Here is a 20088-nt window from a genome sequence, read left to right on the forward strand (position 1 = left end):
AATACTTGCCTCTGGAATTTCAAGATCTGGGTCATTCAAGGCAATGGTTCTGATATTTTCTTCAACAGACACAAAAGGTGAAGGATGAATTAAAAGTCACTGCAATCATGAGGTCAAATCCAAGATGGCGATCAGCTGTTTGGTGATGGAGATTCAATGAACAAGGGTACATATGACATCCTAACTCCTACCTGGTCAATATTTCTGAGGTAATGAAATTCTTCTGCTTTGCTCATTATAGATTTCATTGTCTTCAATCTTATCACATCTACTTTCCGCCTGAATGACATGGTGGTTTTCATTTAAAGTCATACAGAAAAGCTGTGAAAAATTGCTGACAACGTGGATGAACTTCAGTGTTAAACTCCTGAGATGAACAGAATGCTGAGAGAGGACTAATTACACAAAAGGAATGACTCATTTTAATACAGTGCCTTCAAAAAGTATTCACCCCCCTTTGACTTTTTCACATTTAAAATGGATTACATTGAGATTGTGTGTCACTGGCTGGGGTTACCCCATAATGTCAAAGTGGAATTATGTTTTTAAACATGTTAACAAATTAATTAAAAATTAAAAGCTGAAATGTCTTGAGTCAATAAGTATTCAACCCCTTCGTTATGGCAAGCCTAAATAAGTTCAGGAGTAAAAATGTGCTTAAGAAGTCGCATAATAAGTTACATGGACTCGCCGTGTGCAATAATAGTGCTTAACAAGATTTTTGAATGACTACCTCATCTCTGTACCCCACACATACAGATAATTGTAAGGTCCCTCAGTTGAGCAGTGAATTTCAAACACAGATTCAACCACAAAGACCAGGGAGGTTTGTCAATGCCTCACAAAGAGGGGCACCTATTGGTAGATGGTAAAAAAAAAGCAGACATTGAATATCCCTTTGAGCATGGTTAAGTTATTACACTTTGGACAGTGTATCAATACACCCAGTCACTACAAAGATACTTCCTAACTCAGTTGCCGGAGAAGAAGGAAACCGCTCAGGGATTTCACGATGAGGCCAGTGACTTTAAAACAGTTATAGTTTAAAGACTGTGATAAGCGAAAACTGAGACTGGATCAACAACATACAATAAAACTGCAAAAAAATGTGCCAAAGAAATTAACAAGGCAAATATACACGGGAGTTGCTTACCAAGACAACATTGAATGTTCCTGAATGGCCTAGTTACATTTGCCTTATATCGGCTTGGAAATGCAAGACTTCAAAATAGCTGTCTAGCAACAATCAACAACCAGCTTGACAGAGCTTGAATTTTTTTTATAATAATGTGCAAATGTTGTGCAATCCAGGTGTTTCACAGCTGTAATCGATGCCAAAGGTGACTAACATACAGTATTTTGACTCAGGGTTGTGAACACTTATGTAAATTGCATTTCTGTATTTCAATACAATTTCTAAAATAAGAAAAAAACATGTTTTCACTTTGTCATTGTGTGTAGATGGGTGTGATTTTTTTAAATACATTTTTTATTCAGGATGTAACACAACAAAATGTGGAATAAGTCAAGGGGTATGAATACTTTCTGAAGGAACTGTATAGGACATTGAGCAGTGGCAACAGAGAAAGTGAGGACCAGACAGCCGATGTGATTGGTGCAAAAAAACTGAGCCAATAAGATAAGCTAAAAACAGAAATAGCACAGATTTTAGTCAAACTATTCCAAAACGAGTGGTTGGTTTGGACAGAGGATAACATATAGTCATTTTCCACCATAATCAAGCTGTCACAATTCCGCAGAGAAAGCATTCTCTGAATATCTTTATGCTTAACATACAACTAAATTGATGCTTAACATGAATAAATAATGAAAATCCACAGGTGAAGTTTCAAACATTGGTGTTAGATGTTTTATTACATAAATAATGTACAGGGATTTATTTGACAAAAATAAGAAAGGGAAAAGGAATCAAACGTATGCACTGACTGAAACATTGGCACTGATCTAAGAAACAATGAAATGTAACATGAGTATACAGTAGAATTCCAAAAAAGGCAGACAGTGATTCACATGGGTGATATGTACCAAAACTAAAGCTGTATATCTATTTACTTCAAGTTCAAGTAGTGTGCTTGTCAGGTCAAGTCTTACACGCAGTCAAAACAATGTGGGTACTTGTCAATATGAGGTCAGGGACAGGTCATGATATCTGACTTGTCTGTTACATAGAAATAAGGCAGGCGATTGGGTGAGTCAAAAGGTCACATGATATGTAGTCAATTGTATGCACATCAACAGTAAACTCTCACTATGTGCTGCTATTTGCCATGTCAATCCAAATGACTTTATTGCACAGTGACAAGTTATATATCTCTATGAAAACTTTAAAAGTAATACTGATGTAATATTATACATCTATACAGACTACCAATATTATACTTGCTACAATGCCAAACGAGAGGCAATCTGATGATAGTGAACAATTCTTGTTCCACATCGTATCTCAAAAAATGACTCCCTCAAAGCTCTAACTTTAGCAAACAATGACGCCATTTACCCTTCGGTTTCCTATGACTTACTGCAGATCAAAACTTAAACCAACGACATACAGCAAAATTATAACAGATATATAAATCTTAACACTTTAGATAAATGGCACCAATATCCATCTGGCTACATGATTAACATTTTCGTTCAAAGACGCTATACAGCCATGTGTAAGTCAAAGATATAAATTATACATTATTTTTTTACAGTACTGTATATGCTGCATCTATGGTATTTAGGGATTTACAGGATCCATGGTCATACATGCAGAAGTCTCAATATAATGTATGTTAATATGGGTTCATTTGATACTGAAAGGGACCTGAAAAAAACCTTTAAGTGTATGAGTTCTGTATGTATGGTCATATGTTAGATGTATCTATGCATGTAAGGTTTACATACTCAGTATCTTTGTGTGCCTGAATGTAGGCCTACATACATATACGGATTGCTTCTGTTCATAAATGCTAAATGTAGTCTATTATTGCACATCTCGTAATGCTAAAATATTGCTATTTCAATAGATTAAAATAGTTAATTTCATTGGTAATATCATAACAAAATGTACATATAGAATCTTAGAGTATCCTTATTGGTATGGCAGTACTGGTGCTTCAGTGGGGTATTGATAACATTTAGATAAAGTGTGTTACTCTAGCGTGTCTGATATTCTTTGATATCATATAATCTGTCATATTCCTCTTAAGAAACATAACTGCTACTCTAGAGGCACCAAGATAAATCACACAAAAAAAAGGCTTTCAAAGAATATCTGAAGTCGTTTCTAAGAAGAATGGTGAATGAGGTTTGAAAAACAATGATAGACGTTTGGGTTTTGTGAAATGTGGAATGTATGGTTAATTATCCTTTTGGAGGACAGTGGATATAACCACTTGAGCCACTGAAATTGCTTGAAACATACTTTCAATGATAAATAAAAAAAACGCTAATAGCATCTCATTCATTGACAGCATATGGATCTGTCTTAAAACCTTGCATCCATCCACTACTTACAGAATCTTCTAGATTACCTTGTCAGCTGTAACAATGCCATTATCCAAACTAACTTCAAAGGGGAAGGAGAACTTGTCATTTAGATGCTAAATTAGGTTTACTCTGTTCTCTTTACACATCATATGTTAGGGAAATACTATCAAACTGTGGTTGCAGTTTGTAAAGATGGTATTGTTCATCCTCATGTCAAGCTGTTATGGTGATGACAACAAGATGTCATGTACTACCTTAGTCTTTGTTTCATGCATTTTTTATCAAAAACACCATTATAGCCTCATACTGTATAGGACAGATAGAAGTCATATGATGTCACCTTTCAGTCCATTATTGTGCTTTTCAATTCAATCGAGGTGAATCCCTCTCAGTTTACGGTTATCGGAATAATCACCACAGATGACGCAGGTAAACTACTGATGGAAAAAAACAAGCATCATGTTTGATATACTGGCAATAAAATGGCTGCCAAATAGTGCACAAAGGGCCTAAACATGTCTTTTGGGTTCTTTATGCACCAAGTTATGGGGTTATGGATGGGATTGCTTCCATTAAGTACAGCCAGGAACTGTCTCGGTCTTCATTCGATTTCTTCTTCCCTGGAATGGATTAAAAGTAGCAAAGTTCCCTGTGACACATATCTAACTATCAATTGCAGATTATTAGAAGTGGTGAACAAAAGCAGAACATTTACACAAATAGTTTCCTCTCTCAAGTTCCTCATCTCAAGTCAATTTGTCAACGTTAGTCAGAATGTTCAATGAACATTTTCCTACTGACTGGGTGAAAACAAATTGCCTAAGGTATCTGCATACAGACATGAATCATTCATATGAATGGATTTCACTGGTGACCTCTCACCTTTGAAATGAATGTGCAGTTATTTTGAAGCTGTCCCATTATATATATACACTGCTCAAAAAAATAAAGGGAACACTAAAATAACTGAATGAATGAAATATTCTTATTAAATACTTTTTTCTTTACATAGTTGAATCACACACCTATTATCAATGGAAATCAAATTTATCAACCGATGGAGGTCTGGATTTGGAGTCACACTCAAAATTCAAGTGGAAAACCACACTACAGGCTGATCCAACTTTGATGTAATGTGCTTAAAACTAGTCAAAATGAGGCTCAGTATTGTGTGTGGCCTCCACGTGCCTGTATGACCTCCCTACAACGCCTGGGCATGCTCCTGATGAGGTGGCGGATGGTCTCCCGAGGGATCTCCTCCCAGACCTGGACTAAAGCATCCGCCAACTCCTGGACAGTCTGTGGTACAACGTGGCGTTGGTGGATGGAGCGAGACATGATGTCCCAGATGTGCTCAATTGGATTCAGGTCTGGGGAACGGGCGGGCCAGTCCATAGCATCAATGCCTTCCTCTTGCAGAAACTGCTGACACACTCCAGCCACATGAGGCCTAGCATTGTCTTGCATTAGGAGGAACCCAGGGCCAACCACACCAGCATATGGTCTCACAAGGGGTCTGAGGATCTCATCTCGGTACCTAATGGCAGTCAGGCTACCTCTGGCAAGCACATGGAGGGCTGTGCGGCCCCCCAAAGAAATGCCACCACACACCATGACTGACCCACCGCCAAACCGGTCATGCTGGATGATGTTGCAGGCAGAAGAACTTTCTCCACGGCGTCTCCAGACTGTCACGTCTGTCACATGTGCTCAGTGTGAACCTGCTTTCATCTGTGAAGAGCACAGGGCGCCAGTGGCGAATTTGCCAATCTTGGTGTTCTCTGGCAAATGCCAAACGTCCTGCACGGTGTTGGGCTGTAAGCACAACCCCCACCTGTGGACGTCGGGCCCTCATACCACCCTCATGGAGTCTGTTTCTGACCGTTTGAGCAGACACATGCACATTTGTGGCCTGCTGGAGGTCATTTTGCAGGGCTCTGGCAGTGCTCCTCCTGCTCCTACTTGCACAAAGGCGGAGGTAGCGGTCCTGCTGCTGGGTTGTTGCCCTCCTACGGCCTCCTCCACGTCTCCTGATGTACTGGCCTGTCTCCTGGTAGCGCCTCCATGATCTGGACACTACGCTGACAGACACAGCAAACCTTCTTGCCACATATCGATTGATGTGCGATCCTGGATGAGCTGCACTACCTGAGCCACTTGTGTGGGTTGTAGACTCCATCTCATGCTACCACTAGAGTGAAAGCACCGCCAGCATTCAAAAGTGACCAAAACATCAGCCAGGAAGCATAGGAACTGAGAAGTGGTCTGTGGTCACCACCTGCAGAACCACTCCTTTATTGGGGGTGTCTTGCTAAATGCCTATAATTTCCACCTGTTGTCTATTCCATTTGCACAACAGCATGTGAAATTTATTGTCAATCAGTGTTGCTTCTTAAGTGGACAGTTTGATTTCACAGAAGTGTGATTGACTTGGAGTTACATTGTGTTGTTTAAGTGTTCCCTTTTTTTTGAGCAGTATATATTATATATATATATATATGGCTCCCGAGTGGCGCGGTGGTCTAAGGCACTGCATCTCAGTGCAAGAGGCGTCACTACAGTCCCTGGTTCGAATTCAGGCTGTATCACATCTGGTCGGGATTGGGAGTCCCATAGGAAAGCACACAATTGTCCGAGTTTGACCGGGGTAGGCCATCATTGCAAATAAGAATTTGTTCTTAACTGACTTGCCTAGTGAAATAAAAGTTACATTTGACTTTTTTAAATTAAAATATCCCTGCATACATTTGAGTGTACAGGTTGAGGCCTCCCCATTATTTCTCCATACATTAATGTATCTATTTCATAACTATACATTATCTAGCCTCTCAAATACTGTATATTCATCAATATTCCCCAGATGATTTCCCAAAATTAGCACCTGCCTAAGTAAGATTGTTGGATATTTCTTGGATAAACGTAATCAGACAAGAGTTCTCAACAATACATTAATTTATTTTCGTCTCTCCATTTTAGTTCTCTCTCCACACCTGTCTTCTCTTTCTCTTAATCTCTACATCTCCATTCTCCTTCTCCTCCACCACCCCTCTTTTTACCTGTTGATTATTCCTTTAATTTGGGAGTCTTTCTCCACCTGCTGTTGCCGTAGCCTCCTCTCGCTGTCCTCCAGGCGACTCTGGTATTGTGAGAGGATCTTACTGGTCTGCTGCTCCTGGGAAAGGAGCCTCTTCTCATACTCCTCCAGCTTCCTGTGGGACATGATCAGTCGCTCCTTCAGGGAGTGGATCTCCTCCTCGTATTCCTTTACCTGAGACAGACAGAGAGAAGAGAACGCATTGGGAAATAGAAAATGGTTGAGCAATTGTCATACACGTCGACAAGTCACCATGGAATATGAAGGCAACCACATTGTTGTCCAGTGTTCACTAAGGTCTAAGGCACATAGTTTATCCCTTTTCACTTGCTCACTATGCACAAAGATCTAGCTATATCTGTTATGAAAATAACTCCAGAAGGGAGTATATTGAAAAAATAAAAATAGTTAAGCAATTGTCATACTGTTTATTAGCAACACATGACTAAACAACCAACAAATGTTCTTGGGGGTTGACTGAACACACCTTCACTCGGACAAAGAAATGTGGTAATGCGGTGTCTGCGGTCAAATATGAATATACGAGCTAAAAGTTTGTTTATTTTCAATGACTCACTGTTGTTCAAGTTCATCCTCAGCAGTTTCTAAATTATTCATAAATAAGTGTCTCGGTACCATCTGCTCTCCACTGATAGACTTGACTTGCACTTCCCTGACATCTGCACTGTGCATTACCAAGGAGATGTGACTCAGATCAGTGTTACGGTTCTCTAGTCTCACAGTTTGCTGTGGAATATGCTGCTAAGTCGAATTCTGCATTCCTTTGAGGCATCGTTTTGTTACTGTCGATTTCCTAGAAGATTGGGATTTCAATGCCAAAGCTACAGTATATTGTTAAGACAATTATCTACTGTTTTTTAATATATACACATTGCAAATGTCAAATTTAGGCTACCATTCTTTGTGTTGTAAAAGCTGTGGTGGGAGAGATGTATCTACCCTGTCTAAGCGAGACTCATCCATGCTTTTGGAGTACTCCTTCAGCTTGAACTCCTCACGGTCGATGCGGTTAGCCTCCAGAGTAATGTCAGCGGAGAGGTGAGGCATGTTGGAGACCCAGGCGACTGTTCTCTCATTGGCCGGAGTCGGGGGGTTAAGAGTCGAGGGCGACTGGCCAGAACCCTTGGGGAAAAAGACAAAAAGCAGATATGACGAATATGTACTAGTACTAGCAGTGGTGTGTATTCATGGGTGCCAAGGGAAGCCAGACTTTCACCAAAAATTGAACAAGAAAAGATAAAATCATTTATCTTTCGTCTCTCTGTGTTTCATAGTTATCCTTCAATTCGCAAGAGGCTGAATATATCTCACTGGAGAAAGCATTCGAGCGAGCAAAACACTGCCCCTCTGTCTCTGTATGTGTAGGCCATCTATCTGATGCTGTCTGGCCCAAAAGCGTATGACATTGTTGCCGGACGTAGCATTGAATACAAGGGAAGCAAACGAGCATTTGGCTTTCCTTGATAAAAAAAAGTAAGAAAATAGCCAATCGGCGTTGCGCTAAACTGAGTGAGCTCAACTGAATGGTCCTGGCGCATAAAATATAAATGTCAAGGGAAGCCAGTTTGGATTTGGCATCACTCCTATCAAATCGCATTGAGAAACAACTTGAATTGTTGAATCTCGTTGTGTAGTTGTCCTCCGGTGGCTATCTAGCTAAAGTTGTCCCTTTCCTAAATTGGCCATGGATGGAGATAGGGATTTGGACTTGTGGTTTTAATTAATTCTCCGAACTGGCCAATGCTTATAACGGTAATTCTGATCCAACTATTAATTCAGACATTGTGCCCCTGGCCTGAGAGGATGGAAGTTCAATATGTATCTAATTGTAGAAGGCTAATGTTAACTAGCTAATGTTGATCATGAAAGAAAGTTAGGCTAGCGTGCAAGCATTTTAGCCAGGTAGCCTAGCCTACAAAAAATAAAAGCGTGTACTGTATGACAGAGTGATAGACTATTTTATCAACATGAAAGAGAGAAGGATGACATTGGCGTTTCTCTACAAGTAGGGTGAGTCATCATGTGTTTTAGACTTGCACATGCTGTGTTGTCATGTGTTGCTGCCTTGCTATGTTGTTGTCTTAGGGCTATCTTTATGTAGTGTTGTCTCTCGTGTCGTAATGTGTGTCCTATATATATATATATATATATATATATATATATATATATATACACACACACACACAGTTGAAGTCAGAAGTTTACATACACCTTACATACACCGTTTTTCGCAATTCCTGACATTTAATCCTAGTAAAAATGCCAGTCAGGATCACCATTTTATTTTAAGAATGTGAAATGTTAGAATAATAGCAAAGAGATTTATTTTATTTAAACTTTTATTTCCGTTCAAATATTTTTATGTACAGTGCCTTGCGAAAGTATTCGGCCCCCTTGAACTTTGCGACCTTTTGCCACATTTCAGGCTTCAAACATAAAGATATAAAACTGTATTTTTTTGTGAAGAATCAACAACAAGTGGGACACAATCATGAAGTGGAACGACATTTATTGGATATTTCAAACTTTTTTAACAAATCAAAAACTGAAAAATTGGGCGTGCAAAATTATTCAGCCCCCTTAAGTTAATACTTTGTAGCGCCACCTTTTGCTGCGATTACAGCTGTAAGTCGCTTGGGGTATGTCTCTATCAGTTTTGCACATCGAGAGACTGAAATTTTTTCCCATTCCTCCTTGCAAAACAGCTCGAGCTCAGTGAGGTTGGATGGAGAGCATTTGTGAACAGCAGTTTTCAGTTCTTTCCACAGATTCTCGATTGGATTCAGGTCTGGACTTTGACTTGGCCATTCTAACACCTGGATATGTTTATTTTTGAACCATTCCATTGTAGATTTTGCTTTATGTTTTGGATCATTGTCTTGTTGGAAGACAAATCTCCGTCCCAGTCTCAGGTCTTTTGCAGACTCCATCAGGTTTTCTTCCAGAATGGTCCTGTATTTGGCTCCATCCATCTTCCCATCAATTTTAACCATCTTCCCTGTCCCTGCTGAAGAAAAGCAGGCCCAAACTATGATGCTGCCACCACCATGTTTGACAGTGGGGATGGTGTGTTCAGCTGTGTTGCTTTTACGCCAAACATAACATTTTGCATTGTTGCCAAAAAGTTCAATTTTGGTTTCATCTGACCAGAGCACCTTCTTCCACATGTTTGGTGTGTCTCCCAGGTGGCTTGTGGCAAACTTTAAACTACACTTTTTATGGATATCTTTAAGAAATGGCTTTCTTCTTGCCACTCTTCCATAAAGGCCAGATTTGTGCAATATACGACTGATTGTTGTCCTATGGACAGAGTCTCCCACCTCAGCTGTAGATCTCTGCAGTTCATCCAGAGTGATCATGGGCCTCTTGGCTGCATCTCTGATCAGTCTTCTCCTTGTATGAGCTGAACGTTTAGAGGGACGGCCAGGTCTTGGTAGATTTGCAGTGGTCTGATACTCCTTCCATTTCAATTTTATCGCTTGCACAGTGCTCCTTGGGATGTTTAAAACTTGGGAAATCTTTTTGTATCCAAATCCGGCTTTAAACTTCTTCACAACAGTATCTCGGACATGCCTGGTGTGTTCCTTGTTCTTCATGATGCTCTCTGCGCTTTTAACGGACCTCTGAGACTATCACAGTGCAGGTGCATTTATACGGAGACTTGATTACACACAGGTGGATTGTATTTATCATCATTAGTCATTTAGGTCAACATTGGATCATTCAGAGATCCTCACTGAACTTCTGGAGAGAGTTTGCTGCACTGAAAGTAAAGGGGCTGAATAATTTTGCACGCACAATTTTTCAGTTTTTGATTTGAAAAAGTTTGAAATATCCAATAAATGTCGTTCCACTTCATCATTGTGTCCCACTTGTTGTTGATTCTTCACAAAAAAATACAGTTTTATATCTTTATGTTTGAAGCCTGAAATGTGGCAAAAGGTCGCAAAGTTCAAGGGGGCCAAATACTTTCGCAAGGCACTGTATATTATTGAACAGACACAAGAATGGTGTATAGGTATAAAATTCTTATCTAAACATAAAAGAGCAGACAGAAACAACAAGACCCAGAGTTCTAGGTACAAAACAAATACAAAACACGACATACAGAACAAGGACAGGTAGAAAGAGGGTAGATGTCACCCCCCCACTTATTCCCCCCCTTTATCCTCCCCCTTATTCCCCCCTATTCCCCTCCTGACGGGGCCAGCACATGCTGCCCAAATTAAAATATTACAATTGAGAGTTCGTTAAGATGTACAAATTCACAGCGCCGACTGGTCCAAGTAAGAGAGGAAAGGCTGCCAGATTTGATCAAATGTTGATAATTTATTGTTCAGAATATATCTAATTCTTTCTAAGTGTACAGTGTTTGCCAATTCGCTGAGCCATGAATTGGTACAGGGCGCTTCCCTCCTTTTCCAAAACAACAAGATTCATTTTTTTGACGAAATGAGACTGTAAGAGATGAGTTGTTTTGGGGGGTTGGTTAATCCGTTTAGGGAATCAGAGACACTCCCAGGATTATCAGAAGCGGGTCTGGGTCTATTGAAGTCTACAGAACTTCAGAGAGGATACTAAAAATTCCACACCAATAACCATACAAGCTAGAGCATAGGGCAAATAAGTGGAGTAGTGTACCCTGCGCAGCCTGACATTTATAACACATAGGGGATGTATCAGGAAATATCCTAGTTTGATTTGGAGTAGTGTAATCTGTGTAATACCTTGAATTGTATGAGACGATGTCTGGAGTTAATGGAGCAAGTGTGGATATACTCCAAGCCATCTTCCCAGTCTGCCACAGAAATGTCAGTCCCTAGTTCTTCCCCCTATTTTGACTTAATGGCATCTGTAGAAGGTGTGCTAACAGATTGAAAAGCGTCATATAGACGAGATAACAGTTTGTCTGAGGTGGGGCATATTTTTATGCATCCGTCAAACATGGAAGGTTTAGCATTCCCAAATGTTGGGAGGTGTTTTCTAACAGTCTCTAATTTGTAGGTATCTGAAAAAGTTACTTCTGTGAAGATGATAAATTTCACTCAGCAGCTCAAAGGAAGCAAAGGTCCCTTCTATGTATAAATCCCCTATGGTACTTATCCCTAACTCTCCCCATCGCTCAAAGGTGTTATCAAGGTTAGAGGGGGCAAAGGAGAGATTCCTGGTGACAGGGAGCATGAATGACATTGGTCTAAGCTCAAAGTGGACTTTAATTTGCTTCCAGATCGAACTGTGCTATGTATAATAGGATTGTTACGATAAAGTGACATCTCCAGATTGACAGGTGACAAAATCACAGTGCCTATAGAGAAGGGGTGACACTCCTCACGCTCCATAGTAAGCCAGCTGGATGACGGAAGTGCGTCATCCAGTAGAAACGTAACAACGCGGAGGTTACCGGCCCAATAGTAAAATATAGAATTTGGGAGAGACAATCCTCCTTCCATCTTGGATTTACAGAGGTGGTTTTTTTTACCTATCCTGTGTGTTTTATAATCCCAGATGAAAGGATTGATAATTGAGTCCAGTTGTTTATGAAAGGATTTAGGTATGAATACTGGGATGTTCTGGTATAGGTAGAGCAGTTGTGGGAGGAAGGCCATTTTAATGGCATTAATTCTCCCGAGCAGAGAAATTGGGAGAGTTCTCCAAAATTGTATGTTTGCCTTGAGTTTTTGCATCAGAGAGGGGAAATTCTCTTTAAATAGTGAGGAGTATTGTTAGGTAACTACAATTCCTAGGTAGGTAAATGTTTCTGAAGATAACTTAACTGGAAGATGTTCTAGCCAAGAGGTGTTTTGCAACCATATGGGCATTAATTCGCTCTTGTTCCAATTTATTCTGTATCCTGAGAAGGTACCAAACAAATTAATCAGATCAAGAATAGCTGGAATACTAGCTTGGGGTTGTTACATAGAGGAGAATGTCATCTGCGTATAGGGAAATCTTATTTAGAGTATCTTTAATATTATAGCCATGTATTGCTGCATGAGATCTCATCGCCTGAGCGATTAGGGCAAAGAGCATAGGCGACAGCGCACAACCCTGCCTTGTCCCTCTGTAAAGGTTAAATCAGGGCGACAATGATTGGTTAGTGAGTATTCTCGCACAGGGGTTCCTATAAAAAAATCTCCAATATTAAATGTATGTAGGACCTTGAATAGATAGGACCACTCAACTTAGTCAAAGGCCTTTTCGGCATCAAGAGATATAACGGCAAGGTCCACGTTAGGTAACCTCTGAGAATACATGTTGAAGAGACGCCTGAGATTTAAGAATGAGTTTCTGTTAGGGATAAAGCCGGTCTGGTCCGAATTGACCAATTAAAGTGCCAAGCCTGTTAGCCAGAGTTTTTGCTAAAATCTTTTGGTCTATATTATGGAGGGATATTGGTCTGTATGATCCTACCTCTTCCGGATCTTTCCCTTCTTATGTATAGCTGTAATGAACGTCTCATCCAAAGTAGATGGGAGAGCGCCATCCTCATTGGCCTGATGATTCACAAAGTTAAATCTGCATCTGGGGAATTACTCTCTTCCCCCAAAGACATCAATGACAGATTCCGTTAGTTTTATGAGACTCTATATACATCTAAAGCGGATCCTAACCCCTTAATTATGCAAAACATTAGAAAAAAAATTGAATAAAAATAATAAACACATTGTCTGGCTGATGCCAAAAAAGCACCCTTGCTGAGATCGTTTAATACGGTTTCACCCGTTAGGGTATAGTATGGATTCGAGACCATGAACAGACCCGAACACACAATGACAAGGCACTCTAACCCGTACGGGGATTGGTGTATATTCCTGGATAAACTTCTCTTCGTCCAAAACCGAGGAGACCAAATCTTCTCACCGGAAGGCATTAATTCTGAGTCTTGCAGGGAAGAGCAAGACTGGGCGAAGATGGAGTTTGTAGAGTTTGGTCATGACATCTCTGTAGCCGGCGCGATGATTTGCCACATCGGGCACATAATCCTCATAGACACGGAAGGGGTGCCCTTTATGTAACAGATTACCCCTCATTCGAGCCTCGCGCAGGATAAGATCCTTGGTCTTGACACTGTGACAACAGATGATTACTGGACAAGGACATTGGCCCGGTCCAGTCACTGTGACAAGGGCGCGATGTGCACGGTGCGGGGATCCGAATCCAAAACATCCGGTCCCATTGCATCCCTCAATAGCATGGTGAAGAAGTTGGTGGGGCGAGAGCCAGCCTCCACTCTCTCTGCCAGACCAACAATGCGAAGGTTATGACGTCTGGATCGGCCATCCAGGTCGAACACTTTCACAGAAAGCCTCTGCACACTATCCTGCAATGACGTGAATAGCTTCTCTAACTCGTCTATCCTACCAGCTTTGAATTCAGAAGCTTTCTCAAGGTCCACAATACTCTGGCCCTGCGAAGCGACCGTTTGAACGGTGCTCTCGATTTTGGTGTCCAGTTCAGCAATAGTAGCCTTAAGATCCTCAGCTATAGCAACAAGTTGTTCTCCCAAAGCCAGGGTAAATTCTGTAAGTGTCACGTTGTTACCTGTGTCTTCAGAAATGTCTGTCTCATTGTTTGGTGGGGAGCAGGCCTCCGATGTGGATTTATTGTCCTTTGGTCGCTTATTACTCTGCATTTCCAAATAGAAAGTTACAATATTGTATTAGAAAGCAACGTTTGTTGTAAAAAGTGCCATAAAGTAGGTTAAGATAGATTATTTAGCAAAAAAGTTAAAGGAGCCTCTCACACACAGCCGTTTACTCCAACATGCTAGCTTCACCCCCCAACTTTTATTTCTTTCATCACATTCCCAGTGGGTCAGAAGTTTACATACACCATCTAATTCAGTGTAACTGAGTCAGGTTTGTAGGCCTCCTTGCTCGCCTATGCTTTTACAAATTCTGTCCACACATTTTCTATAGGATTGAGGTCAGGGCTTTTTGATGGCCACTCCAATACCTTGACTTTGTTGTCCTTAAGCCATTTTGCCACAACTTTGGAAGTATGCTTGGGGTCATTGTCCATTTGGAAGACCCATTTGCGACCAAGCTTTAACTTCCTGACTGATGTCTTGAGATGTTGCTTTAATATATCCACATAATTTTCCATCCCTCATGATGCCATCTATTTTGTGAAGTGCACTAGTCCCTCCTCTAGCAAAGCACCTCCACAACATGATGCTGCCACCCCCGTGCTTCATGGTTGGGATGGTGTTCTTCGGCTTGCAAGCTTCCCCCTTTTTCCTCCAAATATAACGATGGTCATTATGGCCAAATAGTTATTTTTTGTTTCATCAGACCAGAAGACATTTCTCCAAAAAGTACGATCTTTGTCCCCATGTGAAGTTGCAAACAGAACAGACAGAACGCGTCTCCTTCTTGAGCAGTATGACGGCTGCGTGGTCCCATGGTGTTTATACTTGCGTACTATTGTTTTTACAGATGAACGTGGTACCTTCAGGCGTTTGGAAATTTCTCCCAAGGATGAACCAGACTTGTGGAGTTCTACAAAAATATTCTGAGGTCTTGGCTGATTTCTTTTGATTTTCCCATGAGTTTGAAGGTAGGCCTTGAAATACATCCACAGGTACACCTCCAATTGACTCAAATGATGTCAATTAGCCTATCAGAAGCTTCTAAAGCCATGACATCATTTTCTGGAATTGTCCAAGCTGTTTAAAGGCACAGTCAACTTAGTGTATGTAAACTTCTGACCCACTGGAATTGTGATACAGTGAATTATAAGTGAAATAATCTGTCTGTAAACAAGTGTTGGGAAAATGACTTGTGTCATGCAAAGTAGATGTCCTAACCAACTTGCCAAAACTATAGTTTGTGTTAACAAGAAATTTGTGGAGTGGTTGAAAAACGAGTTTTAATGACTCCAACCTAAATGTATGTAAACTTCCATAATCAAACCCACAAATGCTGATGCTCCAGATTGTCTAAAGAAGGCCAGTTTTATTGCTTCTTTAATTAGAACAACAGTTTTCAGCTGTGCTAACATAATTGCAAAAGGGTTTCCTAATGATCAATTAGCCTTTTGAAATTATAAACTTGGATTAGCTAACACAACGTGCCATTGGAACACAGGAGTGATGGTTGCTGATAATGGGCCTCTGTACGCTTATGTTGATATTCCATTAAAAATCCGTCGTTTCCAGCTACAACAGTCATTTACAACATGAACAATATCTACACTCTACTTAGGATCAATTTGATGTTATTTAAATGGACAAAAAAAAAGTTCTTTCAAAAACAAGGACATTTCTAAGTGACCCCAAAATGTTGAATAAATAAAAAAAATGGTGCTGGAATAGTTGAGGCAGCTCCTGTTTTCTTTGCGTCTTGTGGTAACTTTCCGTGGTTCTAAATCAATAGTTGTTTAGTGGTCCGAAAATGTTGGAAACATTAACTTGATCATGCAACGGTTTGTTACATGCAACATGCTTTGTGGACTTCGCCAGGTGTGATTGAATTTATTCTACCACTGTGTCTTCTTATTAACTAGGCCTTAGGCTGATATATCAGGGTCGCCAGGCACATTAACTAACAGGTTATAGAGCAAACAAAGCAATTATCACAACACATAAGTTGTAATATGGCTTTTTTTTCTGACTTCCCCAGTGGTTTTACCCACGCACCACTACTATGTACTACACACATGAGGGGGTGACCCTTGCCCCTATTTAATCATACAGGTCACTGGGACTCTGGGGTTGGTCAGAAACAACTGAGCAAGAGATAGCATTGTTGAATGGAATTGAGAGGTGTGTTGGAATTGTTACAGTGGGGCAAAAAAGTATTTAGTCAGCCACCAATTGTGCAAATTCTCCCACTTAAAAAGATGAGAGAGGCCTGTAATTTTCATCATAGGTACAGTTCAACTATGACAGACAAAATGAGAAAAAAATCCAGAAAATCACATTGTAGGATTTTTAATGAATTTATTTGCAAATAACAAAAGTTTATCTCAATACTTTGTGAAATACCCTTTGTTGGCAATGACAGAGGTGAAACGTTTTCTGTAAGTCTTCACAAGGTTTTCACACACTGTTGCTGGTATTTTGGCCCATTCCTCCATGCAGATCTCCTCTAGAGCAGTGATGTTTTGGGGCTGTTGCTGGGCAACACGGACTTTCAACTCCCTCCAAAGATTTTCTATGGGGTTGAGATCTGGAGACTGGCTAGGCCACTCCAGGACCTTGAAATGCTTCTTACGAAGCCACACCTTCGTTGCCCGGGTGGTATGTTTGGGATAATTGTCATGCTGAAAGACCCAGCCACGTTTCATCTTCAATGCCCTTGCTGATGGTAGGCTTTGATACTTTGGTCCCAGCTCTCTGCAGGTCATTCACTAGGTCCCCCCCATGTGGTTCTGGGATTTTTGCTCACCGTTCTTGTGATAATTTTGACCCCACGGGGTGAGATCTTGCGTGGAGCCCCAGATCGAGGGAGATTATCAGTGGTCTTGTATGTCTTCCATTTCCTAATAATTGCTCCCACAGTTGATTTCTTCAAACCAAGCTGCTTACCTATTGCAGATTCAGTCTTCCCAGCCTGGTGCAGGTCTACAATTTTGTTTCTGGTGTCCTTTGACAGCTCTTTGGTCTTGGCCATAGTGGAGTTTGGAGTGTGACTGTTTGAGGTTGTGGACAGGTGTCTTTTATACTGATAACAAGTTCAAACAGCTGCCATTAATACAGGTAACGAGTGGAGGACAGAGGAGCCTCTTAAAGAAGAAGTTACAGGTCTGTGAGAGCCAGAAATCTTGCTTGTTTGTAGGTGACCAAATACTTATTTTCCACCATAATTTGCAAATAAATTCATAAAAAATCCTACAATGTGATTTTCTGGATTTTTTTTCTCTCTAATTTTGTCTGTCATAGTTGAAGTGTACCTATTATGAAAATTACAGGCCTCTCTCATCTTTTTAAGTGGGAGAAGTTGCACAATTGGTGGCTGACTAAATACTATTTTTGCCCCACTGTATATAATGCTCTTTTCAGAGTGAGAGAAAATAACAGTGACAGCTATGAGCTTGTTGTCAGACTTAAGGGTAGATTGAACTACACAATAGAGTACAGTAGCCTGCATACCTGTTTGCTGATGGAAGGTTTCAGCAGGTGCTGTTGCTGTGGTTGTTGCTGTTGCTGCTGCTGCTGCGATTGCTGTATGGTCGTTGTAGTGCCTCCCTGTGGCCCCTGGCTCTCCCTGACAGAGCTCTGCTGGTGGGGCAGTCCAGGGGCTGTGTTGTCTTTGACCGACAGCTGTTGCCGCGGTGCCTGTTGCCGACCTCCGTAGCCCGACTCTGGCGATAGGTTGGCACTAGGCGGTCGTGTCTTAGCGGATGGTGTGGGAGCAGCAGCCGCACTGACAGACAGCTGATGGGAGGTCTGTGATTTGACGCGTTGAGCGGAAGGCGGGGCGATGGAGCTCTGGCGCGTGGGCTGGACTGTGGAGGGGGGTGTGGCCAGGGAGGAGTGGGAGGTACCAGTCTGAGAGGCCATGCCCATCTGCTGTTGCTGTTGAAGATTATCCTAACAAGGGCAATTAGAGAACACCAAGTTATCCTGGCCTTCAACCTGTTTCAGATGTTTACATTATGCTAATTCTAGTACCATAATTTCCGGACTATAAGCCGCTACTTTTTTCCCACGCTTTGAACCTCGCGGCTTATACAATGACGCGGCTAATTTATGGATTTTTCCCGCTTTCACAAGATTCATGCCGCCAAAAAACTGAGCACCGTCACATAATGTGACGTAAATCGAGCGCGCTCAAACTTCCCATCATTCTGATTACGGTAGTCATTTTGTCACCCTCATCATGGCAAAGACACGGAGAAATGCATATGATGCAGCTTTCAAGTTGAAGGCGATCGATCTGGCTGTTGGAAAAGGAAATAAAGCTGCTGCACGGGAGCTTGGCCTTATTGAGTCGATGATAAGATGTTGGAAACAGCAGCGTGAGGAACTGACTCAGTGCAAAAAGACAACAAAAGCTTTCAGAGGGAAGAAAAGCAGATGGCCCGAACTAGAAATGAGCTTGAAGACTGGGTCAACACACAGAGAGCAGACGGCCGAGGTGTTTCAACTGTGCAGATCCGACTGAAAGCCAAAACAATCGCCACCGCAATGAAGTTTGAGGATTTTAGAGGTGGACCATCGTGGTGTCTAAGATTTATGAGACGTAAAGGCCTGGCCATCAGGGTACGGATGAGTCTGTGTCAGCAGCTCCCTCCCGACTACAAGGAAAAAGTTTCAAACTTCCGCAAATTCACTGATGCAAAGATAGCGGAGCATTCCATCGGCCCGCACGACATCATAAATATGGATGAGGTTCCTCTGACGTTTGACCTGCCTCTCACTCGGACTGTCAACAGGAAAGGCGAATCATCCGTCACGGTGAAAACACCTGGGCATGAAAAAACGCACTTCACCTGTGTTCTGAGCTGCACGGCATCGGGAGAAAAGCTTCCACCGATGTTGATTTTTAAACGCATGACGATGCCAAAATAAAAATTCCAGAGAGGAATTGTTGTGAAAGTCAACAAGAAAGGATGGATGACGGAAGACCTAATGCATGAATGGCATACGGAGTGTTACGGCAAGCGACCGGGAGGATTCTTTCACAAGAACAAGGCATTACTCGTGTTGGACAGCATGAGGGCCCACATAACAGATTCTGTGAAAGAAGCCATCAAGAGGACAAACTCAATTCCAGCTGTGATTCCTGGGGGCACAACAAAGTATTTGCAGCCACTCGACATCAGTGTAAATCGTGCATTTAAGGTGGCGCTCCGTGTTCAGTGGGAGGCTTGGATGACAAGTGGGGAGAAATCCTTCACTAAAACGGGCCGCATGCGAAGAGCAACTTATGGTCAAGTCTGCCAGTGGGTCCTGACAGCGGGGAGCATTGTCAAAAAATCCACTATCATCAACGGGTTTCGAAAGGCTGGACTGCTGCGTGTTGAAGAAGGCAGCATGAGCTCAGCGGGGAATTTGCCTCCGGATGAAAATGACGAGAGCGACAATGAAAACGATCCAACATCGGATGAAGCAATTCTGAGGCTATTCAACTCCGACACCGAATGAGATGACTTCAGTGGTTTCAGTGCACAGGAGGAGGAAGATAGTGACCAATGACTTTCTTGGTAGGCTACTGTTTACTGCTATTTTTTTACATTTTTGTTACAAGCTGTGTTTCGTTAAAGCCTATTTATTTTTGTTACAAGCCGTGTTTCGTTTAAAAGCCTATTTATTTTTGTTACAAGCCGTGTTTCGTTAAAGCCTATTTATTTTTGTTACAAGCCGTGTTTCGTTTAAAAGCTTATTTATTTTTGTTACAAGCCGTGTTTCGTTTAAAGACTGTGTAAAGTTCATTTGTTTCAATGTACCGGTAGGCACATATGCACTTATGTGCATCTTATTTATGTACAAAATACATGTTTTTTTTTTATTCAGTGGGTGCGGTTTATAT

The 20088-nt window shown here is 41.4% G+C and overlaps 1 protein-coding gene across 19 annotated transcripts in view; it reads right to left on the reverse strand.

The window, feature by feature from the left end:
• Positions 1-20088, reverse strand: part of syngap1b (synaptic Ras GTPase activating protein 1b) — a 116662-nt gene that overhangs the window by 17129 nt on the left and 79445 nt on the right. For 16 of the 19 annotated variants that reach the window (XM_090197453.1, XM_090197426.1, XM_090197394.1 and 13 more), the window contains 3 exons: positions 17706-18146; positions 7550-7732; positions 6552-6763 (listed from right to left, as the gene is read on the reverse strand). In XM_090197453.1, coding sequence (XP_090053579.1) covers positions 6552-6763; positions 7550-7732; positions 17706-18146 — 836 coding nt within the window. Of the gene's footprint in view, positions 1-1842; positions 4116-6551; positions 6764-7549; positions 7733-17705; positions 18147-20088 lie in introns of those variants that run through there. The other 3 variants (XM_090197445.1, XM_090197435.1, XM_036946421.2) reach the window with 1 other exon arrangement.

This window comes from Oncorhynchus mykiss, chromosome 2, assembly GCF_057628025.1.
Source record: "Oncorhynchus mykiss isolate SJ-2025 chromosome 2, ASM5762802v1, whole genome shotgun sequence".
NCBI classification, from domain to species: Eukaryota; Metazoa; Chordata; class Actinopteri; order Salmoniformes; family Salmonidae; genus Oncorhynchus; species Oncorhynchus mykiss.